Source organism: Stomoxys calcitrans, chromosome 2 (genome assembly GCF_963082655.1).
Source record: "Stomoxys calcitrans chromosome 2, idStoCalc2.1, whole genome shotgun sequence".
In the NCBI taxonomy this organism is placed as follows: Eukaryota; Metazoa; Arthropoda; class Insecta; order Diptera; family Muscidae; genus Stomoxys; species Stomoxys calcitrans.
The window spans coordinates 166,163,074-166,190,990 of record NC_081553.1 but is presented as its reverse complement, the minus strand read 5'-3'; the positions used below and the strand labels follow the sequence as shown (position 1 = coordinate 166,190,990).

The following is a 27,917-nucleotide window of genomic DNA, read 5'->3' as shown; positions in this document are numbered from 1 at the left end:
GAAACGAAGAATTTGGTTAGTTCATAGGCTGTGCCACGACACGCACGTATGATTGAAGTAATATAACTTTTAAAATTGTAAATGGCCTTTGCTATCTAAATGGAAAAATTCTTCATTATTCATTGTAACTCTTAATGCACTTATTGTTCAAAAAAATTATGTGAGAGAATGTTTCTTGTGAGTAGTATTTTTATCTAGTCCAGAGTAGTATTTTAACCAAAAAAGAGCTAAATAAGTCGAGAAAAGACTTGGTTAAGTTAAAGGAAATCATAACATTTAGTCCACGAATATATGGAACTTTGTGAGAAAATATTTCGAAAACCTAATGTGGTAAAATCAGGGAGTCAAATTGATACAACACATTTGCTATGAGATTTTGGGCCATACGATCACTCAGATATTTTTTTTGAAAATTTTTACATAATGTCAGCAATCTACTGCAAAAACTGTTTATTGATTTTTTAAGGTTCTTCTAGCATAGGTTTTCTAACCAGAAATGGAGCTTACTTCAGATGTGTGCAACCCTCTGTTGTAATACAATTGTTACTAAATGTAAACAAGATTATTCCTTTCCATTACAGTGAAATTAATGTTAGGCAGCCTTCAATTTGCAATGCAGTTTATGTTGCATGTGCATTAATCCAAATATTTCAATTACACATACTTAGGTGAACATTTGTTCACACAAAAACAACGAGCTAGGCTCCATTCTAATTTGGTGACTTTGATTTACCTCACATTCCATGGCGGGATTTAATAATAATTCACACATATCTTTTTTGAACAAAGATTTGTGTAGTGAATTAGCGCCTTGCAGTCTCAGTTGGTTTTGTTTTTGTAACACCCACGATATTTTTTTATGATCTCCAATAATTTGTTTTTTTATTTACTTTTCTCGTTTCTTTGCTACACTAAACACAAATGAATATTCGTTTTATTTTTGGACCAAAAAATAATTGCTGATTACTTAAAAAATAACACAAATATCGAATGCCGGCCGTTACGCGTTTGAAGTTAACTGTAAACACCGATGAACGATTCGAATTTGAGGAAAGTTTGACTCTGACCATCCAGTGACAGCTTTCGTTGGAAACCAATTATTTTTTTTTTTCAATTTGCTATTTGTCAAATGCAAATCTTCTCCGGCACAATTCTTCTCTTTGTGCTGAACCAATGGTTTTTGTCAGAGTTTATTTAAAAAAAATTTCAATAACACAACAAACAATAACGTCTGTAAAGTTTTGCGTTTGCCAACATACTGATGAGACTAGACTGCTGACTAAGAGCAGCTGTTCGGAGGTTGGCTGTGCTGGGTACTGGGGGCCGAGTTGGCCAATCAGACAGACAAAGCTCAACACTGGCTTGAGTTTTTGTTGTGTTTTTTGTTGTCGGTGCTGCTGGCTAGCATTGATAATCGTTTGACACTGATGAGTTGCGTTCTGTCTTGGATGGTGCCACAAAGTACGTATTTACTGCGGTGTACGAGTTCGTCATCTGACACTCGTGGGGAACACATACTACTAGCAGTTAGTCAGTCTACATTTTTTAATGTGTTGTTATTGTTGTTTGAAATGCAAATAAATTTTATACCGGTTTTACTTCTACAACCACTACTCTTATTTATTTGCCGACAAAAACCAGAATCGGTCAGAAGAGATACGCGCGCCAGCCGAGAGAAACTCGAAAGAGCAAATGCACCTTCATTGTTGCTTTTTTATTGCTTTGCCTACCTATTTGTTGCTAATGTGTATTCAAGGTGGCAGTACTTGATTTCTTAACATTTTGATACCCATTCTATGTTATGAGTTGGAGAAGAGTGTGCGGTGTCATCAAAAGGGTTCAGTGATTTTGCCACTCAGACACCGAGGCGATGATTTATCAGTTGGTATAGAATTAATTTTATGTGATGGATTCGTTTTGGGGGGCATTAGCACCAATTTTGGTACGTCACTTACGAAAACGCAATATTATAAGAATTCCAACGGTACAAGCGTGGTCGCAAAAATGACAAGTCAAACGAAATCCATGAGGAGCAAATGGCAAAATTGTTACAAAAGATTTTGTAACAAAGAAGCTTATGTCGAAATTCAAGACGATTCCTTGGAAATTGTATCCCGAAAGACGGATAGGACAAAAATGACTACAACGACTCCTTCTTATCTATGAGATCAAAAACTCAATTCCTTTTGGATGTTAAAAACATTTGAGTAACCTTTAACACAGTAGTAGCGTAGGGTATAAACGAAATCATCCTCTGGGAGAGAAAACTGGGTTTATTCACTAATCACTCGCTTTGGTTTCAATCCAGTTTAAGTCATACAAAAACTTGGTATTGCGTCTAATTTTTTATTCTTTGTTTATGTCTAAAACTCAAGAGCTCATTATCATATTTAAGTGTCTGCAAATTAAATGTTCTTCTATTATCTAACCTAACAAAATCGCCTAATGGTATAAGTAGCTCGTAGGCACTCATTTTAGACAAACAACAATATTGAAAATATTTCCAATTATTAAATGATAATCTTCCTATAATCTTTGTTTCCTTTCTACTTAAACCTATTAATTGATTTCTTTATGGCATTGAAGTAAATAAGATACTTGTTAAATGCAAAAATAAAAAATATTTTAGCCTGAAAACCTTAATTGTAGTTGTGTATGTGAAAAGTGGCGTCTAAAAACCACTATCAATTCGCTTGCAGATAATGATAGAAAAAAATTTTTATGAAAAATATAAATTTTGTTTAACAAAATTTATAACAACAAACAAAAAATATATTATGGCATAAAATCTCTAGTATATATTTTAATGACAAATTCTTGATAAGCAAAATAATAGATTCGACATCATCGTATCACTCGTAAATAATATTGCAATTATTGCCGTTTTTTGTGAAATTGATTTGTTTGGTGATCGTTAGCACGTGCCAAAGAGGAAATTGTGCAAACCAAAAATGACAGATACAAAACAGACAAGATTTTGAAATCTAATGCTACACAGAGCAGATTGTGTAAATGGATGGGTGTTAATCGATGAACACTGAAAGAAGTTATCGGAGTAAATGTTCAGTTAAGACCATAGTGGGAACTTAACAAGAGCTTTATTTCATTAAATCATTAAGCTTTATTAACCCCTTGAGGAAAATTAAAGCAAAAAATTAAATATTCAAATTGTGGTGTTATCGAAATGACCGATAACTTTCTAAGTATACCCTAAGATGAATCAGCTGTTTGCTGTCATTACACGATCAGACATGTCATATGTAATTTCAAAAATAGCAACTCTGAAAATTGTACACATCGTGTGATACGTACGCAAAATTTAATATGACAAATGGATATTGGAATAAATATGGTCCTTGCTTACGTACGTACGGCCCTTGAGGCCTTCGCACCTAAAAGAATCCGTTGAGATTTTCACCAAGTATCGAAACGCGTTATACAATAGTTGCTGTTGTGGTATGAGTATTTCTGGCTTTACCATTCCATTGCAAAAATACTTCGATCATAAAAAGTTAGTTTCGAAACAAAAACAAGTAAAAAGGTATTAAGTTAAGCCGGGGCGAACTTGGATATCCACCACCTCGGATACAGCGGTCAAAAAAAGTATTCATCATTCAATGTTTTTTTTTTTAATAAGTCTACAAAAGACAATTGGAATAAAAACATATTAAACTAATGATGCAGTAGTGCTTGTGTGATATATATGTACACAATTTCATTGTTTTTAAAGAAAAAAATAGTATTTATTGGAACAAAAAGGGCCATTTTACAGCTGAACACAAAAAATTAAACAAAAAAAGTATTCATCATTGCAAAAAAACAAAAAAATAAATAACATAATTTAAAAAAATTAATACTTTGTTATTCGACCACCGCGTCTTATAACTTCTTTTAAACGGTTTGACATCGATTGGACTAATTTAGCGGTTATATTTTGGTCTATATTAGTCCATTCCTCCATTATCACCTGTTGAATTTGACTCTTGCTCGAAAAATTGCGCGTTCTCAATTTGCGTTCGAGATGTTCCCAAAGATGTTCAATTGGGTTCAAGTCGGGACTTTGAGGAGGAGTTTTAATGACTTTGGGGCAGTTATACAGCATCCACATCTTGGTATTTAAAGCAGAATGTTTGGGGTCATTATCTTGATAATATTGAAAGTTATTACCAAGCCCAAGTTTTACAGCACTATCTTTTAAATTCCTCTTTAAAATGTCAATGTAATACTTATGATCCATTACTCCATTAATAATTTCAAGATTTCCCGCTCCTGAAGCCGCCATACACCCCCAAACCATTAAACCACCTCCACCATGTTTTACAGTAGCAACTGTGTTTCGTTCTTCAAGCTCTGTATTTGGTTTTCTGTACACTATGACCTTTCCATCGCACCCAAAAAGATTAAACTTGCTCTCGTCTGCAAAAATGACTGTTTTCCAAAATGATTCGGGCTGTTTTACATACATTTTTGCGAAGTTTAGCCTTTTCACTCGGTTTATTTTATTTTTAAAGGGCTTCTTACGTGCAGTTCTTCCTCTGTAACTATGACTTTTGAGTGTATTTCGAATTGTTTGTGTAGTAACTTCCTTCCCTAAATATTCCATAGTGTTTTGACGAAGAATGGTCGCATTTGTCTTCGGAGTTTTCTGAACTTGCCGCACTAGCCAACGCACATCTCCAACTGAAAGTGCTTTTGGTCGACCAGATCTTGGTTTATTGTCAACAGTTTTCGTTTCTGTCCACTTTCTGATGATGGATTGTATAGTAGATCGTGGTCTATTTAATATTTCACTGATAGTTTTTTGAGTTAAACCATTCCTGTGGTGTTTTATTATCAAAACTTTTACCTCATCAGAAACCTCGTTTTGCTTACGACCCATTTTGACAAAAACTATATTTTCAATGAAATTAAATATTTGCTGTCAATGGCAAAGCCTCCTTTACTAAATAAAACAGAAAAGGGGGATTCCCAAATAATATTTGAATTTGACTTTGATGATAGCACATCAATGATGAATACTTTTTTTGTTCTGTTTTTGGTGTTATTATATAAAATTGCATTTTTTGCGCTAATTAAATTTATTTTTTGAATTTATTTTAAAACATATTACGAAAAATAAACTATTGCATAAAACTGCATTATTTGTTTACTTTAAATTTTCTTCAATTACCCAAAATAAGTGAATTTATTATCAATTTTGCTAATGATGAATACTTTTTTTGACCGCTGTATATATAAATCCCTTTTCGCCACAATACAATATCATAAATGAATCAGTATATATGGCAGTTATATCCAAATTTGGACTGATCTGTGCCGTATAGTACAGGAATGTCGAGGAGCCTCACCATCAGCGAAATCGGACAATAAATGCTCCTTTTATGGACCTTAAATCGAGAGATCGGTCTATATAGCAGCTTTATCTAAATATAGTTCGATCTGAACCATATTGGGTGTGCTATCGGCACGCTTAAAATAACTCACTGTTTCGAATTTTAGCAAAATCGGGTAATAAATAAAGCTTTAATGGGTTTCAGACCCTTAATCGGCAGATCTGTCTATATAACAGCTATATCTAAATATAGTCCGATCTAAACCACATTTGGTTCGGATGTCGGTAGGCTTAAAACAATTCATTGTTTCGAATTTAAACGGAAGCCGGTAATAAATTCAGCTTTTATGGGCTTCAGACCCTCAACCGGCAGCTATATCTATATAGCAGCTATATATAAATATGGTCGGTCTATATAGCATCGTTACATCGTCTTAGAATTTTACGATTAAGAAATAAAGATAAAGAATTATATAAAAATAATGCACTTTACCTTAACAGGCAAAAAATTTGGAAAATTTTAATATGATGCTTTTTAAAATTATTTGGGATTTTGTATGGCATGAGGTCATTTGAAGTCATTTCATAATCCTAGTGGTATGTTTTAATTAAAAAATATGTGAATAATTCGTCAGCCGGCTATGTTTTTGTTAACATTTTTATGTCAAGAAAAAAGGTTCTCTCAAGAAATGGCAAATTATATTGACAATTGTTTCAAGGTAAATCCAATTTTTATGTTATGGTCTAAGATTATATTTTTACTTTTATTCAAAAATTAACATCCACTTAAATCATGTTTTTTTTTTTTTTTTTTTATTTTAAAAAGGGTAACATTTTTAATCACATTTTTGATTGAAAATAATTTTTGGTTCTATTAAAAAAATGATTGAATTAATTAATTTTTTCGGTGAACATTTTATTTAACGTTCGGAACCGGTCAATTGGCCACCTAGATCGTGCGATTTAACGTCTTGAGACTATCATTGTGGGATTATGTTAAAGTTCATGTCTATACAGACAAGTCCGCTTCAATTGAGGCATTGGAAGACAACATTGAAGCATTTATTTGTGAGATACCGGCCGAAAGGTTAGAAAGAGTATGCCAAAATTGGACGGATGGACCATTTGAGGCGCAGTCAAAGTGTGAACATTTGCATGAAATAATATTCACACATTAAATTATATGAACCTTACTACCGATTCGAATTAAGATTTCATGCATTTTTCTGAATTTTATCTGTTTCTTTGAAAAACTTTCCTATTGCTCTTAAAAAATCACCCTTTATGACGTTATTAGTAATTCATTTTTTTTAGAAAAATTCCTTTGAAATTCCTGTTTTTTTTTCTGAGTTTTCTTGTGAAATACGAACTAAGAACCCACCTTAAAATTAATGTTGTATCACGGTAACAAACCCGGTAACACTGTTTTACTTTTGGCAAATAAGCGTAGATATCCCTCTTATTTGGCATAAAAAATTAATTTCAATGAAAATTCTATTTCTTAAAATTATGTATAATTCATGGAAGACGTCGTAGGGAAATACCTTTTGAAAACGTTCTAAAGGTGTTGTAAACATTGTAAGGCGAATTTTGTATTATAATTACACTGAAATAGGAATGCTACGTTCTTATTCACGACGCGTAAGAAATACACTATGAAACGACAATAGGTATCAACGAACTGAAGAGTTAATATGTGATGGATTTGGAAAAAAGGTAGTTGTTTAGCATTTGTGTAAAATAGGAATGCCGTTAATGGGTTTGAGTAACGTTTCATTTTAAATGATTCAAAAAAATCACAAAGCCAATATAAAAATGACAATAAAACATTCTAGTTATGTTTTTGTAATGATTACTTACAAAAATTATATTTTGAAAAACTTTTATCCGTATCACTTTATTCTTACTCTATGTTAATGATGCAAATCAAAACTGTATGATTATCTTCCCTATACTTTATATAAGACCCAGTCTTTTGTATAGGTAAAGGGTGATTTTTTTGAGGTTAGGATTTTCATGCATTAGTATTTGACAGATCACGTGGGATTTCAGACATGGTGTCAAAGAGAAAGATGCTCAGTATGCTTTGACATTTCATCATGAATAGACTTACTAACGAGCAACGCTTGCAAATCATTGAATTTTATTACCAAAATCAGTGTTCGGTTCGAAATGTGTTCATTCACCGTAACGTTGCGTCCAACAGCATCTTTGAAAAAATACGGTCCAATGATTCCACCAGCGTACAAACCACACCAAACAGTGCATTTTTCGGGATGCATGGGCAGTTCTTGAACGGCTTCTGGTTGCTCTTCACTCCAAATGCGGCAATTTTGCTTATTTACGTAGCCATTCAACCAGAAATGAGCCTCATCGCTGAACAAAATTTGTCAAAATTTGAACACATTTCGAACCGAACACTGATTTTGGTAATAAAATTCAATGATTTGCAAGCGTTGCTCGTTAGTAAGTCTATTCATGATGAAATGTCAAAGCATACTGAGCATCTTTCTCTTTGACACCATGTCTGAAATCCCACGTGATCTGTCAAATACTAATGCATGAAAATCCTAACCTCAAAAAAATCACCCTTTATTATCATAAAAAATTGTACAAAATTCCCCAACCCTGGAAATGTTCAAATTTCAATTCTGCAATTGGCATCTCTATTCCGTTAGCATCTATGAATATGTCTTAGGGGTGGTTTGTTTGCTTGTTTGGTGGCATTTTAAACTTGTGGTAAAAAAACACGCCTGGCTCAGTGTGTGTTACATGAATTTGTGTTATTCTTTCGCTTTGTTTCGTTTAGTAGACATTTTACACAATATTGGTTGTAATGTAATATGCCACATATGGTTGCACATAGAAGAAATACAAGTAAGTAGCCTCAATCAGTCATTCAGACCAAATAGTCGCAGTCATAATTTCAATTGCGAATCACGGAAATTAGTAGAATGGCGTAAAGCAACCGCATAGTCGTACTTTCAACTATTCATATGTTGTTCTCTTATAAAAGTGAAGCAACACCATATCTTTGGGATGGAGTTACACAAATGTGTATCATATTTCTCTGTTCCCTAGTGAACAATTTTATTGGAAAAAAGTAGACAAAGTGCAAGACTGTGAAAATATATATTATGAAATTGTTACTAAGCTACATATACAAAAATTGCATACATTAGTGTATATGTACCTGTAGGTGCACAAAAGATTAAAATAACTTTAAGCGACTGTGTATTTTTTAGTTCATGATTAATATTGAAATATGAATTTTTGAAGATTTGAAATTTCTTTTGCCTTTTATTCAGATATTGTAATTTGGAGTTACAAACAGATTGCCATGTACTATTCTTTTTATGCCCGTTTGCTACACATCGAATATTCAATTCCGACCCTATCCTATATATATTCTTGATTAGCGGAAAAATCTAAGACGATCTAGCCATGTCCGTCCGTCTGTCTGCTGAAATCACGCTAGTCTTTCAAAAAAGAGATATTGAGCTTAAATTTTGCACAGATTCTTTTTTTGTCCATAAGCAGGTTAAGTTCGAAGATGGCCTATATCTTCATATGGCCCCAATATACTTCGATCCGCCGATTTAGGGTCTTAGGCCCATTAAAACCACATTTATTATCCGATTTTGCTGAAATTTGGGACAGTGAGTTGTGTTAGGCCAGTCGACAACCTTCTTCAATTTGTGTTGCTTAAGGCTATATTTACGATATTCATATTTAATTTTCCCCAAGAGTGGCCGCGTTTTCGATTTGTTATATTAAAAAGAAGTAAAGTTTTTAAGAAATATGACAATACTCTTCTTAAATGATAAATGGCTGTTGAAACTTTGCAAATTCAAATTTGCCCCACAGGGACAAACATCTCACATATCAATGAGTACTGTATGATTCAAGTTCAAGCTCAATAATAAGGTGAATCTTATATACCCTCCACCATGGATTGCATTTGTCGAGTTCTTTTCCCGGTATCTCTTTATAGGCAAAAATATGATATAAGAAAAGAATTGCTATGATATTGGAGCTATAATATCAAGTTATCGTCCGATTCGTACCATAATTGAACTGAATGTTGGAGACTATACTAGAAGTCGTTGTGGGAAAAATGTCAGTTAATTCGAATAAAAATTGCGCCCTTTAGGGGCGGAAGAGAAGTCGTTGTACAAAATTTCAGCCAAATCGGATAATTCTTGCGTCTCCTCCTCTAGAGGCTCAAGAAGTCAAGATCCCAGATCGGTTTATATGGCAGCTATATCAGGTTATGGGCCAATTAAAACTATATTTTACACAGTTGTTGAAAGTCGTAACAAAACACCACATGCAAAATTTCAGCCAAATCGGATAGGAATTGCGCCCTCTAAAGGCTGAAGAAGTTAAGACCGCAGATCGGTTTATATGACAGCTATATCAGTTTATGGGCCGATTTAACCCACTCTTTACAAAGTTGTTGGAAATCATAACAAAACACCTCATGCAAAATTTCAGCCAAATCGGATAAGAAATGCGCCCCTAGTGACTCAAGAAGTAAAAATCTAAGATCGGTTTATATGGAAGCTATATCAAAACATGGACTGATATAGCCCATTTACAATCCCAAACGGCCTACACTAATAAGAAGTATTTTCGCAAAATTTCAAGCGGCTATCTTTACTCCTTCGAAAGTTAGCGTGCTTTCGACAGACAAACGGACGGACAGACATGGCTAGATCGACTTAAAATTACATGACGATCAAGAATATGTATACTTTATGGGGTCTCAGAGTAATATTTCGAGGAGTTACAAACCGAATGACGAAATTAGTATACCCCCATCACCATAGGATGGGTATAAAAAGAGAATATTACGTTGGTTCATTATTAACCTATTGTAATCAAAAGATTTTCGAGTAAAGATGATTTATTTGCCAATCTTTTGATTCTTGCTACCAACAACTGTAACAGTGGGCTCATCCATGCCCAATGTTGAAATTCTAGAAATGTTTAAAACATTTCATATTTGTTATTTGCCGTATCAATATTTTCATGTTCACATACATATAAACACATTGCCAAAAAAAAAACAGAGTACGTGTTAAATTAACGATAAATTAAAAACAATTAAACTATAAAATCATTAATTAATTTTACAATGAAATTGTGAAATAAACATTTTGGCACAAAATGAATGCAAAAATTGCATGATCTGTAAAACAAAACAAAAAAAGCACACGATGGTGTCAGCTGACCAGTTGATGTATTCAAATTTTCTCAATTGAACATCACTTCGAATTTCTGTGAATTGAGTAGCGTTTTAAAATTACTGATTTATATCTTTAATAGGTAATTATTAAAAATTCAAGTAAATTATGCAATTAATTATAGTTAAAATGTAATTATTAAATTTGGCAAAATTCTAGGTATGGGGATTTCAAAAAGTTTGTACTTTCATTTAAAGTAAACAGTTCTTTTAAGTTCTCATGGAACAGACGTAGATATGTATGTGCTCGTGTGTAGGAGGTATATCAACATTTTGCCCCAAATTTAGGTCAATGAAATTGCAAGTTGTGCTGCTCATGCGGAAGTGGTTCAGAGTTTCTCAAATAAAATGACTGTAACACGTCAATGCAATATAAATATTAGACATGGTGCCACTTTGAAATAAAAATCGGAAATTTTGCCACTTCGATTTGAAAAAATTGGCCAAAATTATAATATGTGTTTATTAAATGAAACTCATAGACGCCTTAACGGTTGGATTAACTTTACACCATTATGGATATATTTTTAACCTAAGTAAAACAATAAGTTTGAGCTATATAGCTTATATGAGCTCAAGGGGTCAAATCAGGAGTTAGGTGTGTATGACACGTTTATCCAACTATGAGCATATTCAGCACGAATTTAGAGAGGTCTAATACAACCAAAGCTTCCAAATTTCGAATGCGATCAAAAACTTAAATCGCTAGATCGGCCTATTTGGTAGCTATCCCGGCAAGGGTTAACTATTAGCACCACACGTCTAAGAATCTTTGAGCTCACATTTGAGTGGTGCACAAATAGCAATAGTTATTAAATAACTTCAACATCCTCCTTCAGTTTATTTACTGAAACTATTCACGTGCAATAAATACTACCGAAGCAAGAAGATGTAGTTCTTAAGATTGTTTCTCCGTAGTGACACAGTGAAATAAAAATCAATGACCACACACTTAAAAATTCCTTTTTTATCAGACCCTCCCATTAAGAATTGACCCCCTAACAACGAATAGAGTGCCATAGCATTGTAAGTGTTAAAAAAAATTATCGCAATTGCTTCCATCAACATCATTTACGCTTCAAATGCCCTGCTTAAAGTGTGCGTGTCCAACATTCAGAAAGGGAGCTGGCAAGTGATACAATTAAAATTTTTAGATAAGAATAACTAAACTTCGTAAAACGAAGAGTGCTCAAGTACATACTTGTTTTTGTTTACAGTTAGATAAAAACGACAAATATAATACAGTTTTATCACCCTTGCTGCTTCTGCTTGTGCCGCAACGCACAACACCATCCATATAGGTAATGTTATCGGTCAATAAAATGTACGGTAGCCATCAAAACGGCGGTGGTGGTGGTTGTATGTGGGTGGGTACGTGATTGCAGTAGCACAAATTGCGAGAGTGCATATGGTTGATGAACTTGACTTACCGTTTCGTGCATTTCGCCACTTTCGTCGAGCAAACCTTCCAGTGTCTCATCATTCTTAACCACCGAAGGCGAAAGTGGAGGAGTGGGCGCACGATTTTTGCCTGCCAACATCGAGCGCGGCAAAATAAAGCGGCCATAGCGCAAATAAAGCCAACGACCCCATTTGCGACCGGCCAAAACCATTCCCACGGCACAAATACAAAATGAAATCAGGAACCACATGTTGGCAAAGTTTACGCAACTACCTCGAAGGTTGCAAAGAAAGGACACAAATTATGAATGGTGTCCCTATGGACTTCGTTGCCACGAACCAACATAAAATACTTCGGGCTCTTCGTCTCTTAAATCAACAGGTTGTTTTTGCTGTTCGCATACAAAAGCAATTTCGACGGAAGTCAAAGCTTTCAGAGAGTGAGAGCTAAAGAGCAAAACAAGTTAAACATTTGTTTACTTTGTTTTACCAAAGTAAACAAAAGAAGAGCATACGGTAAATCAAAGCTTTTCTTCTCTCACTCCATACGATATACTATCCACTCTCTTTCTTTGTTAAATGTGTTATTTTACTTCACACTCTCATTCGTTTATAGTTTAGGACAAAGTTGTCAGCGGAGGAGTGGGTTGGTCGTCAAAATTCATTTTCCAACTTTTGGTGGTCTTGTGACTGACTTTCTGTTGGCTGCTGCTGTTTTTGGTGTTGTTAGCGACGACTTTTTGTCGGTCACCACACATCCATTTCACTTTGAATGTGTTTCTTTCTAGGAGAAACGAAAGAAAGACGGTTTCTTTTTTGTTTACATTTACATTTTCTATTGCACAATTTGCAAAATTCGCTTGCTATTGTTTTTATTTTTGTTTTCTTTACACATCACAATGGCGATTACAGCGCACACAAATTGAAACAATCGATTACAAAATTTTCTAATTTTCTATGTGTGTTCACGTTCGTGTCTTGTGCTAACTGACAGCAGAACTAGCCAGCTGTCATCCAATGCCTTTTTTGTGTATGTGTAGAATTTTGGGTAAATGTCAGATAGACACAAAGAAACCAGAAAAAGCTTTTTTTCCTTCCCATGTTAAAGCTAACCGCATGGAGTCGGCTACAGCTGGTTAACATAGCAAGTGGTGCAAATATAGAAAAGCAAATAAAAGCGCTGGAATCATGCATGAGGATTGCTAAAAGAACGATTTTATCATTTCAATAATGAAATACGTAGATTTCCATGGCGAAACCTAGTGTTTGATTATTTTATCTTAAATAAATATAAGTACGCTAAAAACAAACAATATTATATATTTGAAATCCGATTTCATAATATTAAGGAGTGTGATAAGTACAGCTGGGCCAAATCTTATATATATAGAGATCATAATAAATCGGTATATATTCAAATCGGTATATATTCTCATATATAATGTGTCTACGTGTTTGTTCGAGAGATTGAACAACTTTCACAGTTGCTATCTTAGAAAATACATATCGTGTGATAACACTTTTAGTATGTTGGATGCTGGGAGTCATAAAAGAGCTCAACATTTTATCCAGATCGGATATGAACTGTCCCCTCTGGAGGTTCAAGAAGTATAATCGGTAGATCGGTTTTCATAGGAGCTTTAAGGTTACGGACCGATTGGGACCATACTCGATACAGCTTTTGCGGCTATAGGAAAAATTTCAGCCAGATTGGGTTAGAATTACAACCTGTAGTCTCAAGTGTATAATTGGGAGATCGGTTTATATGGGAGCTACATTTATGTAGATGACAAAATTGGTCCCATTAATAATCCCAAACGGCCTACATCAATAGGAAGTATCTGTGCAAAGTTTCGAAAGTAAGCGTGAGTTTTTAGAGTGCACAAGCCGATTACTGGCTTAGGTGTATGCCCTTAGTGGCATGGGGCGGATTAATATCTGCACCCTCTTTTCAACCTAACCTATCCTAGGGTTCTTTTAAAAGACTGACGGACGGACATGGCTAGGTCGACTTAAAATGTCATGAAGTCAAGAATATATACTTTATGGCGATTTATACATATATATTTATATATATATATATATATAGTTTACACCCGTCTTATTGTGGAGCGTATACAAAATTGAACAGCTGATGGGCTATAGACCAATTCCACACAAAACATTTAAAGTTCGTTTATTTATTATATTAGTTTCTGACAATAAAAAACGAACAAGTATTAACGGAACGGGATCGAACTTTTTAATTTTTTTGCGATTTTCGTTCCAACTCGTACTGATCCGTCGTTAACAGACGGGAACCTTAGTTAAATTGCATTGGTAATTGACAAATTTACATTACGGATAGCAACTATCGACTGAATTTGTTATATCAGATGCGAAGAAGAGGATTTTTCGCATTTTTTTATCTGTATGATATTCATCGTTATCACGAGAAGCTTAGCGGGAGCTACCGGGCGGGTTCACAGGCTTCGGATAGAGGAATGCTCTATATGTGGATATCGAGTGAAGGGTCTCAGTGAAAGGGCGGGCGGCTCCAGTTCTTGCTTAAGTACTGAGTGCCTATAATGCTCGATACGACAAGTCGAGTTATAGGCGCCTTTAAATAACCAATGGCCATCACCCATATAACAGCTTGACGAGGATCGCTTCCTCCATATGCAAGTATATTTTACTATTGTTTGTTATTGTTATTTATCGCCATCAATGAAGAAAAGTTGCCATACACATACATAACAATGTTATATATATTTTTTTCTATCTGTAAAATTTTTCCAAAAGCGCTATAACATCTAAATAAGCTCTATGTAAGCAACATTTTGAAAAACCTAAAATGATACTGTGGCAATAAAATGTCTGCTAACATACATCACTCTCTCTCCCTCTCTTCATTACAGTTGTATGTAGAGACAGCTCTGTGTGCGTTTCAAATGTGAATGGATATCGTTCTTGATGGCAGCGACCATGTTCATTCATATGTTATGTGATGGCATCTGTCGATCACGGCAAAGTGGATGAAAAGGGAATTGTACAAAAATCTTTTTCTGACGCGTGGAATGGCGTTTTGCATGCGAACAAAAGAAACATTTGATAAACAAAAACAAATCGAACGAATCAACAACAACAATGCGCCAGACAAACGCTCTCCATGACATTTCGTAAATTTAACGGCAAATGTTAAATATACACTTTAATTAAGTGGTTCAGTGGGCTGTTGTTGTTGTGGTCGTTATTATTGTTTTGTCTCTTGGTTTCGTTTATTTTGCTTTTGGTATGTATTGATAAACAAGTTTTATAAAATAAGAGTACACTTGTTGTTGTTGCCATTATTCGGCCGTTGTATGTTGTTCGCAATCGCTCAAATGAGGACATGCTTTGAATATCCAACAAAAGACATACACACACGAACATGCCGGGGAGGGCCACAATGGCACTGGAGGAGAGAAGCAATTTCGCGTCATGGTTGAATGATCAGAATTCGGGCGGGTGAATTGAGTCTGATTAGACGTACTCAAGGCGTATAATTAATATTTTAATTATAATATCCCATGACACTCTCAAAAAGTATAGAACGACATCTGGTGTCTACTAATTTTGACAAAACAATAAACAGTAGCGTCCCACTAACCACCCAAGAAAGTGGAGGCATTCCAATGTTTTCAAATACAAACGAGTTTGCCTTCACCTTTCGATAGCTAACATTTGTGTTACATAAATGCTAATTACACAATGCCATTTCAAAAAAAGTGATACTTTCCAACGAAAAATCTTAAACTCGTCATGTTGCCGATCTGGCATCGGCAACAGTTGAGTGTCAACTGTGTGTGTGTATTATGACATTAGGAGAGCGATAACGATACAGATTGTTATTTGTTTGGCCAAAGAGGGGAGCTATGTACCTAGTTGAAATAGAAACTCTGCTTCAGGTGATAAGTTTTCTAACAAAAGTTCTGTTAAAGTTAATTGAATTTCAATTCTGTTTAATGACATCAGCAAATATGTACATAGAAGAAGAATGTTTATTGACAAACAATAACACAAGAAATTGTTTTTCTAAAAGCGTTGGGGAAAATGCAAACAATTCTATTAAAATGTCATCGTTAAACTGTCAAAATCTATCAATTGATCATTACCATCTGGTTTTTATTTGATAAATCTCTCAATTTCAAACGAAAGGTTTAGGTATTTGTATTTCCCTCTCTCTCTCCCTCTCTCTTTCTTTGCTTCTAATAAATACATTAAGTATCTAGATAAGGATATATTTTTTTCGGCCTGTGTGATTAAATCAGATTATGATGATTGAAACTTAAAGCTGAAGGCCAAAGTATATAACATTTGTTATCGAAATCTTGTTAACATTTATTGTAAGACTTGTATGCATTAATTCGATTTTTCTTTCTAAATACTTTGTGAAAGAGGTACTGCAAAGAGATCAGCTGACTTACAACTTGTTTTCGTCATTAATTTCTTTGAAACAACAAATGATTGACTTGGAATTTGAATATATACACAGTGCAACAATTTTTGAAAGTCTTCAGTCACATATTAATCAGGTTAAAAAATATACATAGTAGAAGAATAACTTGTCAATATGTCCTAAAAATTAATTTTTGTATATATCTAAGTTTTCCACTATAAAAAATATAAGTTATATAGTAATATACTACATGTATCTAGGCAAATATACACAAAGTAAAGTCTTTAGCCCAACAACAACGAAATCAACTATACATCCCTGTGGGAATGGTGGTGCAGATTCCCACTAGTCTGTCAAATTTCTTGACACTTCCCAATAGAAATTCTAGTTTTTTTTTTGTAGCAGCCACAAGATCAAAGGATTTATTATATTATTTAAATTATAAATTAAAATAATTAATATGTGAAAAAAGGAAAGCGTTTGACGTTCTAGTGGGATTTGAATACAACTCTGGAATTAGAATTTTATCAGCTGGGCTAATGACTTTACCATGTATAAATTTACCTAGACATATGTATATCTAGTTCAGCGATAGGCAAAAACATATACACCAATGCACATCATTGTGTACGTACACAAGAATATAAACCAATACAAGCAAATGGGTGCAAATGTGTTAGTTTATCCACCACTGATGTAAATACATAAATAATCGACGCAACTATTTTTGATATTTCAAGTTTAGTTTTATGTAAAAGTTTTAATCTTTACAGTGGGAAACATTCGTTATTGCCGTGGATTGTATTTCATGGGCGACCTGTAGACGACCCTGTGCTTTCCCTAAGATACATTAAATTTGTTTATTAGATCGGTCTGGATTTAAAAATCTGAGGGACATAGATGCTACCAACACGCAGGGGATGTCCTTTATGAATGCAGTGGATTGCATTGGCGAATGGAAATTAGGAATTGGAGGGGGGAAAAGGATGTAGTGTTTATTGACATTTGTCTTAAATCTCTGGATGTCATATTGGGTGGAAAAAACATTAGCCGGAAGTCGATTCCACATAGGAACGGTTCGGGCGAAATAAGAATTCTTTCTACAATGCCTTGTCCGGTCCGCTGGCCAATCAATTGCAAATGGTTCTAAAGGGTGATTTTTTTGAGGTTAGGATTTTCATGCATTAGTATTTGACAGATCACGTGGGATTTCAGACATGGTGTCAAAGAGAAAGATGCTCAGTATGCTTTGACATTTCATCATGAATAGACTTACTAACGAGCAACGCTTGCAAATCATTGAATTTTATTACCAAAATCAGTGTTCGGTTCGAAATGTGTTCTCGCTCGTTAGTAAGTCTATTCATGATGAAATGTCAAAGCATACTGAGCATCTTTCTCTTTGACACCATGTCTGAAATCCCACGTGATCTGTCAAATACTAATGCATGAAAATCCTAACCTCAAAAAAATCACCCTTTATGTTCATGGAATGTCTAGTATTTGTGACAAACAGCCTTTCATCAGGAATAAGAAGACGAATATCAGACGAACACTCACCATAAAAGTACCGATAGAACAGCGCCAAACAACCTACATTAAGACGATGTTCAAGGGAGGCAATAGATTTGGACACCTTAATGTCCCCAATCTACGTCATCGCTCCCCTCTGAACACGGTCCAGTAGCTCCAGAGATGATTTTGAAGCTTCAGCCTATATATGTGAGTTGTACTTCATTTTCGGCCTAAAAGTGGTATGGATGTTAAGAAGATCAAAAGGAGTGAAGAAATTCTTACACCTTTTAAAGAAGCCTTAGCACATAAATGCTTCTTTCGACACTTTGTATTTTCATGCCCAGAACATCTGAAGCTTTTGATTCCTCAACATCTATACCTTTGATAGACAAAGATGATCGTCGATCGATCGATTTTCTTGATATTGAACCCATACGTAATGCACTCTTCCGAGATTAACGGAGATAAATTTAAAGATTGTTTTATGGGGGAACTATGGCTGCATAAATTCAAAAATTTTTGAAAGGGATTTCCAATTTGTGTGAATATGCAGATATATGTATACACATATGAATTTGCAAAGCAATATGTGGCAAAGTTGTCTTCAAATTGCATAAGAAAAGAGTAAATTGTAAATTGGCGCTAAACATTCCATTTAAGTTCAATTATTAGGGACTTCCTTTTTTATTGCTGAGTCCGAACGACGTGACGCAGAGCGACACGACTTGTAGAGAAGTTTTCAAAAGCCTGTATACCTCAAAAGTGTGTGTCTCGCACTAGCAGTCAGAAGGTGTTCCACTTTGGGTTTTCATTTCTTTGAGAACCTATCCGATTTAGCGGATGTGAACATTCGCAAGTTATTGGGCTTTTTAAAGCGATCTGAACAATCTGGATCCGATGAAATTGCAACATTTATGACTCCAGAGCTGCTTTATCGAAACATGGTTCGATTTAAACCAATCTCGGCACTGGCGTCGATGGGTTCAATACAATTCTCTGTTCAAGACGGTAAAGCAGAATATTGGTCTATATGGCGGATTTATCCAATCATATTCCGATCGCCACCATAGGAGTATTGTAAGGGTCTAATACAACTCATTTTGCCGAATCTCGGATAATATATGCAACTTTCTGTGAGTAAACAACCTCAAATCGGGAGATGGCAGCTATATATAAATATAGACTTATGTAAGTCACATTCAAATACGGATGTCGAAGGGCCTAATACAGCACACTGTTCCAAATTACAGCGAATTCGAATAAAAAATCCAGCTTTTATGGGCCCAAGAAATTATGTAGGGGTATCGGTATGTATGGCGGCTATATCCAAATATAGCCCGATCTTGACTATACACGGTGAGATTGTTAAGGTACCTTTCACAACTCATTGTGCTAAATTTTAATGAAATTTGATAATAAATGCACCTTTTATGAATCTAAGACCTTAAATCGGGCATACCTCAAAAATAACCACCACCGAATTTCTTTCTTGATGTTCTCGCCGGGATTCGAATACAGGCGTTTTCCGTTGCAGGCGAAAATGCTAAAACTACGAAAGCCTCCAGAGTACCTTAATCAATGAGAATCTTAGGTTCACATGGTATAGCCATCTTAGGATTTAATAGTCCCATCGGTTTGTTTATATTTTGGGGTACATTTATTGTCGATTATATTAAGTAAAGTTTACTTCATGGATTCTTCACCTCATAATTGACCAAAGACCAGTCTAATGTAAACACACATAGAACTTATTCTATGTTCCCATGAACGTAACGTAATACCATTGCCTTATATGAGCAATTAACTAGCAGCCTGTTTTGGTATTAAATCCGCATTCTTGGTAAGTGTTTTTTTTTTTTGTTAATTACATGCAGCCCCACCAGCCATATTGTTGGCAGTAAAATACCCTAGAATTAAATCAATTTCTGGAGCATGTTATAATAATTTGTCAGAATTGAAAAATGAAACGAAAAAAAAAAAACAGAATAATAATAATAATATGAGAATGTATGGCACTAATTACACACTGTCAAAAGAGAGATTAATGGTAAAGTATTTATAATGATCTGTCATAATAAAATGGGTACAAAAAGAGGTGACTTCCTTAATAAGAGTGAAGTTAACAAGGTTTAAGAAAATACCATATGGTACATTTTTCATATATATGTGGACCACCAGCACAACACGCATTGTTTTTTATATGGACTTTGTAACAATCTCTAGCAAAGATGTGACATATGCGCGATTAAAATTTTAGAACTCATATTGATTTGTCAACTTATGAACTTTATATATGGGAGAACTAGTGTTGCTTTTTATTTCAACTCCTATTGCCATAGTGGCAAGCGGTTTAAAAATGCTTCTGGTTAGTCATTTATGAATTAATAATTGTTTATATAGAATTGTTTTCGTAGAAACTCAAACTTCCCCACATCCACGCTGAAGAAATAAAAGGCGGCTGAACAACAACAAAAAATTTACGAATTAAACAAGTAAAAATGCGTTAAGTTCGACCAGACCGAATCTTATACACCCTCTACAATTGATCGCTCGTGACAAGTTCTTGGAATGACTTGTTCAAATATATGGGAGCTATATCAAGTTATAGAACGATATGGAGCATACTTGTCATGGAAGTCATACAAAAATACCACATTCATAGTTTCAGCCAAATCGGAAAATAATTGCGTCCTCTTGAGGCTCAAAAAGTCAAATCGGGAGATTGAATTATATGTGAGCTTAATCAGATAATGCACCGATTTGGACCATACTTGGCATGGCATAGCAAAGGTTAGGTTAGGTAAGAGTGGCAGTCCTTTACAGACTCACTTAGACGATTTTAAGTCCATTGTGATACCACAGTAGCAACAGACCAAGGCTTCTGGCGGGAATCGAGCTACCGGGGCGCCCCCAGGCATAGCAAAATGTTACGTAAAAAATTTCAGCCAAATCGGATTATAATTGCGGCCTCTAAAGGCGCAAGGAGTCAAATCGGCAAATCAGCTTATAAGGAACTTATATCAAAACATGAATCGAGAAGTAGTTGTGCAAAATTTCAAGCACCTAGCCTCATTCCTTCAAAGATTTGCGTGTTTTCTACTGTCAGACAGACGGACGGATGTAGCTAAATAGATTTGGAATGTCAAGACGATCAAAAATATATATAATTTATGGGGTCTTAAACCAATATACCGATGTGCTACTAACGTAATGACGAAATTAGTATACCCCATCTAAAACTATGTATTCTAACTTATCCATTCAACAAGTAAACATGAATTTAAAAATAAGCATAGGTCAAAATATTGTTGGCCCCGGCTCTTAAATTAAACCAACAACTTGGCAACCAAGTATTATCTCCAACTAAATTCAAGCAGTTGAGTTTTCAAGTGTGTTTAACAATGAAGATAATTAAAAACTCCCATTGAGTTTTTAGAAACCTTGGTGGCATTACTCATTTGTTTATATGGTAACTAAATTAGGTTGAGCAATTTTGTTGAAACTAATTAAGGAGAAAGATGAACATGATAATAAAAGCACCGCCACTTTGGTTTAAAAGAAAAAAAAAATACTAAACCTTCATTTAAAGTCTGTATGTATTAAAAAAAAACAAATACTTTCGATAGTATAAATATTGAAAATTCTTGTAATGAAAATTCAATACAAAAATTCAATATATCGAGGCCTTAATTTTTAAGTTTACATTTTGCACAATCATAAAACGTGACTTTAGTAATGCATCCATCGTACGCTTGCCAGCCAACAATGACCACCATCTGTCAAATTGTTCATTTCTGTTTTTTTTTTCTTTTTTCAACATAGAGACCTTTAACAGAAAAATGTAAATAAATACCAATTTAAACAAATAAAATTCGAATAACTCAGTGTAGGTATAAAAAAGTTTTCAACGCTGAAGGGCATCACACACGAACACTCATATGGTTAAAACTAAAGTAGACCACATTTTTGGACTAGTACGCAGCTAAACTGATAATTTTGTTGTGGAGCTACCAAACTGTTAATTTCAAAACTAAATTGCTTAGATCTGCATATAGCTCATGGGTATTCTTTTAAGTGTAACACATATATTAGATCCGGATACATAGGTAAAAAAAATCAGGAGTTTGTTCTGTAATTAACCGGTTACTGGTGGTGGAAATTGACATCGTGATTTTTTTGAAAACCATGCCAATGCATTTCGTGTTCCTAGATTTTTTTTTAAAACAAATGTAAAACATATGCATTAATTGACACTTAAAATTTTAATTCTGGTCAAAGTACAGGGTAGCTGGCACGAATTGCAACAAAGACTACACCGGTACATATATCATTCAAACTAGAAATGACAGCTACATGATATTTGTTTAATTGACAGTTCATCATATTGTTTACAAGCCATCAAACGCATCTGCTTCTGAGTTTATTTTAAAAGAAAACTATGCGTGATGGAGTCCAAGCGTAATAGTGCGATTGCGTTATATTTGGATAGAATAAACAAACGGTTATTGTTGGCACATTCAACCACCTCAAAGCGAACAAAATGTTTGTTTAACGCAACATAAATCGACCATAAATCGAGACTAGCAGCGTTGTTAAAGCGATTGCGTTATAATTGGCTGGAAAAATACAAACGGTAATCGTTGGCACATTCGCACACCTCAAAGCGAACAAAATGTTTGTTTAACGCACCATAAAATCTAAAGCTAAATGGCTAAGATCTGAAAATATCTCGTGCAGGGATGCAACAAGTAAAAGCGTTTAAAATTCGGCCGGGCCGAATCTTAATACCCCCACCATGGATCGCATTTGTCAAGTTCTTTGAATGACTTTTTCAAATATATATGAGCAATTCCAGTTATTCAACGATATAGACCGTTTTTGTAATGGCCGTTAGAATTCATAGAAAAATACAATCTTCAAAATGTCAGCCAAATCGGGTAATAATTGCGCCCTCCAGAGGCTCAGAAAGGGAGATCGGTTTATATGGCAGCTATATCAGGTTATCAACCGATTATGATCATACTTGGCGCAGTTGTAGGAAGTCGTACCAAAACACCACAGCCAAATTGGATAAGAATTGCCCCCTCTAGAAAATTCAAGGAGTCAAAACCGAAGATTGCTTTATATTGCAGTTTATCAAAACATGGACCGATTTCGCCCAATCCCAACCGACCTACATCAATAAAAAAGTATTTGTGCAAAATTTCAAGCGTCTAGCTTTACACCTTTGAAAGTTTGCTTGTTTTCGACAAACAGACGGACCGACATGCTTAGATCGACTTAAAACGCCATGACGATCAAGAATATATATACTTTGTGGGGTGCTACAAACGGAATGACGAAATTAGTATTCGCCCAACCTATGGTGGAGGGTATAAAAACGATCTCAAAGTAAAGCTTAACAAGTTTCATGCGGCACACGATCTTGCATATATGCATTGACATATCCTAAGCAAAATTTTCGGTTTTCTTCGCGTCACAGGGTGACATTGAAAGCTCTGGATATTTTTTTAAGATTAATTGTAAGAAAACTCATTTTTTTCACCACGTGATGGATGTATTACACCAAAAAAGTGTGTCAGCTAGCGACATGTGTTAGCTAGCGAATTGATTCGCTTGGGGTACATACTGGGCCTTAGTGGTGAATTCGCGAACATTGTGTTCTATGAGGAGAAAAATTTCTCAATTCAGCAGTTCCCAAAATTATCATGTTTACTTAACCAAGCGCACCTACGAGAATTTAAGCCCACGAACGACCATCCGAAGTAATTGTCCATCACTAACGATGTTCGCCGATGACCGCTCTACAATCGAGATTGGTATCAAAGTAAATGAGACTTCTTATTGGGAAAAAATTTTGGAATCAGTTTTGGAACTGTTGGTACGCAAACATTTTGATCGTAGACCATGGACGTGCCAAAAAAGCTCGGCACCGTCAAATAAAGCACGTCTAAATCAAGAATGTTAAAAAATTATTTTCTGAACCTCATTTCGCCCACACAGTGGCTATCTAATTCGCCGGATCCCAATCCGATGGACTTTTATATTTGGATCATTTTAGAGAGCAAGGTATAAAAAATATGCTAGTACTCGTATGGATACCCCAAAGAAATCATTGCACGGGAATGGTCCAATATGCCCGATTTGACCTCTTGAGACCCTGGATGCCGTAATTGTTACACGATTTGGCTTAACTTTTGCAAACAGTGTATTATTTTGACTTCCATGGTAGGTATTGCCTAAAAGAGAAATGGGTAAAAGGGAAAAGAAGATATGAAAAATACGCATTTTATGGTTCCGAGATCCAAAATCGAAAGATCGGTCTATATCCCAATATGGTCCAATTTGGATTATATTCGGTACGGGCCTTGAGATGTGTAAAATAACTCACTGATTCAAATTTCAACATAAACGGCTGAAAAATAGGTTTTTTATTGGCCAAAACTATTAATCGTCAGAACGGCCTTTATCTTTAGAAGTCTTTATTTCAAATTTGAAGGAATTCGGATAGAAAATGAGCAATTTGTGGTTTTAGGAAGTAAAATCGGTAGTTCGGTCTATGTGGGACCTATTCCATAACGTGGAACTATATGATTCATTTTTAGTCCACCATTTCATCCACCTACGTTAACTCCTTCTATTTTTGGCCAACTTTACTATGAACTCACGACACTGTGCGGCATGTTTCATTCTAGATGCCATTGATGCGGAGGGTAGACTGAGGAGCATCTCCGACTATCTGGCACCGTTACCGATTGAGATTAGGACATTCAGGATTCGTTTTCGCCGGGAGGGATGAATGGAGGGCGAATGCTTTGTTTGATGGGAATAAGACCTCGATCTTCACTGATGGCTCCAAGAGGGAGTCAGGGACTGAATTGGAGGTCTACTCCGACGAAATCAACATGGGTATGTCTCTGGGACTACCGGAGGAGTGTACGGTCTTTCAGGCAGAGTTCTGCGCCATTACAGTAACCGAAAGAGAAATTCTTGTTAGAGCCCTTAATGACCTCAAAATTCAGGATTTATGTGGACAATATGACAGAGCTCAAGACCTTAGGTTCAAGGACGGCGAGGTCGAGGTGTGTGGTGGATTGTTTCGAGTCCCTCCGGACTGACGTTGTGACGTTGATATGGGTTCCCAGACATGAAGTGATTCCAGGGAATGAAGGGGTTGACGAATGCGCCAGGAGAGGATCGTCTGCGCCGGGCGAACCAGTCACCGTTTTTTTGTCTACATGCAATTTGTCGAGCTTTGAACATAGTAGATGACATGACCAGACCGGGGTCGGTGGCGAGATGGTTCTCAGCGGGTGGTTGCTGGACTGCTAAGGCGCTTTGGTCTGTCATCGACCGGAGAAAAACGAATGAGTTACTTGCATTCGATAAGAGTTCGCTGAGCACATTGATCATTGCACATTGATTGGGGTCATAACCGGACACTGTGTCATAGGCCGCACGGCGGCGATATGCTCATATACCGCACAATGTTTTCTGCAGGAGTTATCTTGATGGGGATGAGGAGGAGATTATCGACCACCTGCTCTGTTCATGTGCGGGTCTGGTGGGACACAGGCTCTCCTTTGTGGGGAGGCGGTTCTTCTGCGATCTGGTTGATCTTGCGAACGTACCTATGGGAGGTCTTCAGAGATTTGTGTACGGGGCAGGACGGGATGGTTCCGATGGAGGGTGGATATGATCCGTCGAAGACACATACGTGCTTGCTTGGACCGCCTGCTCTTGTTCTCCATTCATTCTTTTTTTTTTAGTTCGTGTATAACCCTTGAATATAGTCCGAAGTCTCACTCTCTTTTCTTGCCTTTATTTCTAGTCTATCACAATGGACCTATGTTGGGAAACCCAGCCTACCTAACCTAAGTGTGGTGTTTTGGTTATCGTTAATGGTAAAAGGTCGCCCCGGTAGCAGAGTTGATAGCGTGCTCGGATTACCAATGTGGCGATCGTGGGTTCGATTCTCAGCCGAGGCCTGGTCTGTCGCTTTTGTGGCCTGGTCTGTCGCTATTGTGGTATCGCAAATTGTATAAATGAGTCTGTTTGGAAATTTGACGTCCACTCTTACCTCTAATATTCATCTGATAAAGAGAATTTTGCTTCTTCTAGTAAATTAATGCAATTATTATCACCAAAGAAAAAGTAGTGAATTTGGTGAATTCTATTATTTATATTAATAAAATAAAATTCCACATATTATTTGATCGATAAGCATTTTTTATTTTTAAAGCATTAAAAACTGTGCGCGAAAAAGTAAACATCAACAATGCAAACAAGCGCGAAAATCGCTTTGGAGCTGTTTTCTCGCGCTCAATCGGCTTTGCTCTCCGCTTTGCTCGGCGTTCACTATGTAATGTACAAGCTTATTGTATTGACTTGTTTGTAATCAGTTTTCTCGCACGAACAATCTTTATAGTATTGACTAGCTCGGCTCGGCTTTCAGCACGCATTCTAATCGCACCCTAATGGAAACGCATTTGAAACAACCACACAGTCACCATGTCGTATACATAACGTAAAATAAAATGCGTATACGCTCCTTTGGCTAGGCCAACTTAAAGGATAACCGTAAAATATTAATCTAAATTCATCTATTTTGACAGGAGCCGTTGAACTTGTAGAGCCAAACAACTATAAAGGTAAAAAAAAGATGGACAGAAAGGAAACGGAAAATTGAGACTCTATCTTTTCTATTGCAGCTATATTTGCAGTGGTGTTTTATCGTTAACCAAAACGTTGCCAAATTTCACTGAAAGCAAACTGTTGAAAAGTTTTTATCTATATTTTTTAATCATTTTTGAAAATCAACTTATTCGTGGGTCATCCTATAGTATTGGAGGAATAAGAATCTGTTTTCTTTCATGTTGGTTTGTCAAATTCTATTACTCCTGAAGTTTCCCTGTATCTGTATAGCATATATACATATGCAAATATTTCAAATTTTGGTTAAGTGTTTTTATTAGTCTTTGGCAACGCTATAGCTTTAACCTACTCATACATTTAGTCGGCTTTATTCACAACATCCCATTAATTTTGTATCCATGCATGATGAGTATGTAAACGATGTGCTTATGCACGTTGTGTGCACACACCATACCTTAATGCGCAATGCGACTACACACCGCGTGTTGTCACAACGATAATTTGAAACTAAGCCCAAAATATTGTACATATCTTTTTGATATGTAGGTTGTGTTATGGTTCAAACATAGTTTTGGCAAAATCACACATATCTTTGGAGAATATTAATAGATCGACATACCAGTTAATTGATAAATATGTTGTGAACAGTTATGAGTTATTTTTGAATATGGTCCGAAACTACTTTTGACTAAAACAGCTGGTTTGCAACGCATAGTGGCGTATGCAGAAGATTTTTTTTTAATTTTATAATAACTTGTTGTGGTTGGAACTAGTTTAGTCACAAAATGATAACACTATGTTACAAAATAAAAAAACAACTCCTGTGTTTTAGGAAGTTCAAAAATTGGAACGTTAAAAAAAGTTTAAGTAAAGTCAGCACACTGTGTTTTCTGATACCAGCAGACAGTGTTTTCTAAATGTCAGCAGACCGTGTTTTCTAATATCTGCAGACAGTGGTTTCTAATGTCATGGAATTTATTTCTCTGGTTGTACGTCTGTCTTCAGGATTGCCATGGCAGGTGTGGCCTACTAAACCAATAAATCTATTGTGAATGACATAGTAGGTTAGCTTAGGTTTATGTGTAAGTCTGCAATCAGGGCTTCGGTTCCTATCGTTGAGCCAGGCAGATCACTTTAGAATGCCTAACAACTTCCAAATATGTAAACGTGCCTAAGGAAATCGAAAATGTTAAACTATGCTGATTGAAAATACAACGAATAAGAGAAAACGTAAACACCAACAAAAATGTAAACAAAAAGAAGTCCGCAAGGCTAACGGTTGTAACTGTCAAAAAATCAAAAAATTAAATGTCGCTGATTACTTTTGCTACCTTATTTTGCGAATTCTG

At 35.5% G+C, this 27,917-nt stretch overlaps 1 protein-coding gene across 28 annotated transcripts in view; it reads right to left on the bottom strand.

Moving 5' to 3' along the window:
* LOC106081014 (TLD domain-containing protein 2) overlaps nt 1-27,917 on the bottom strand; it is a 585,921-nt gene that overhangs the window by 28,060 nt on the left and 529,944 nt on the right. Inside the window, exon 1 of one of the 28 annotated variants that reach the window (XM_013242814.2) lies at nt 12,011-12,935. The exons of 25 other annotated variants lie outside the window; for them this stretch is intronic. In XM_013242814.2, the coding sequence (XP_013098268.1) occupies nt 12,011-12,232 (222 nt within the window). In that variant the 5' untranslated portion in view covers nt 12,233-12,935. Of the gene's footprint in view, nt 1-733; nt 1,271-6,876; nt 6,901-12,010; nt 12,936-27,917 lie in introns of those variants that run through there. 2 more of the 28 variants (XM_013242838.2, XM_013242829.2) reach the window with 2 other exon arrangements.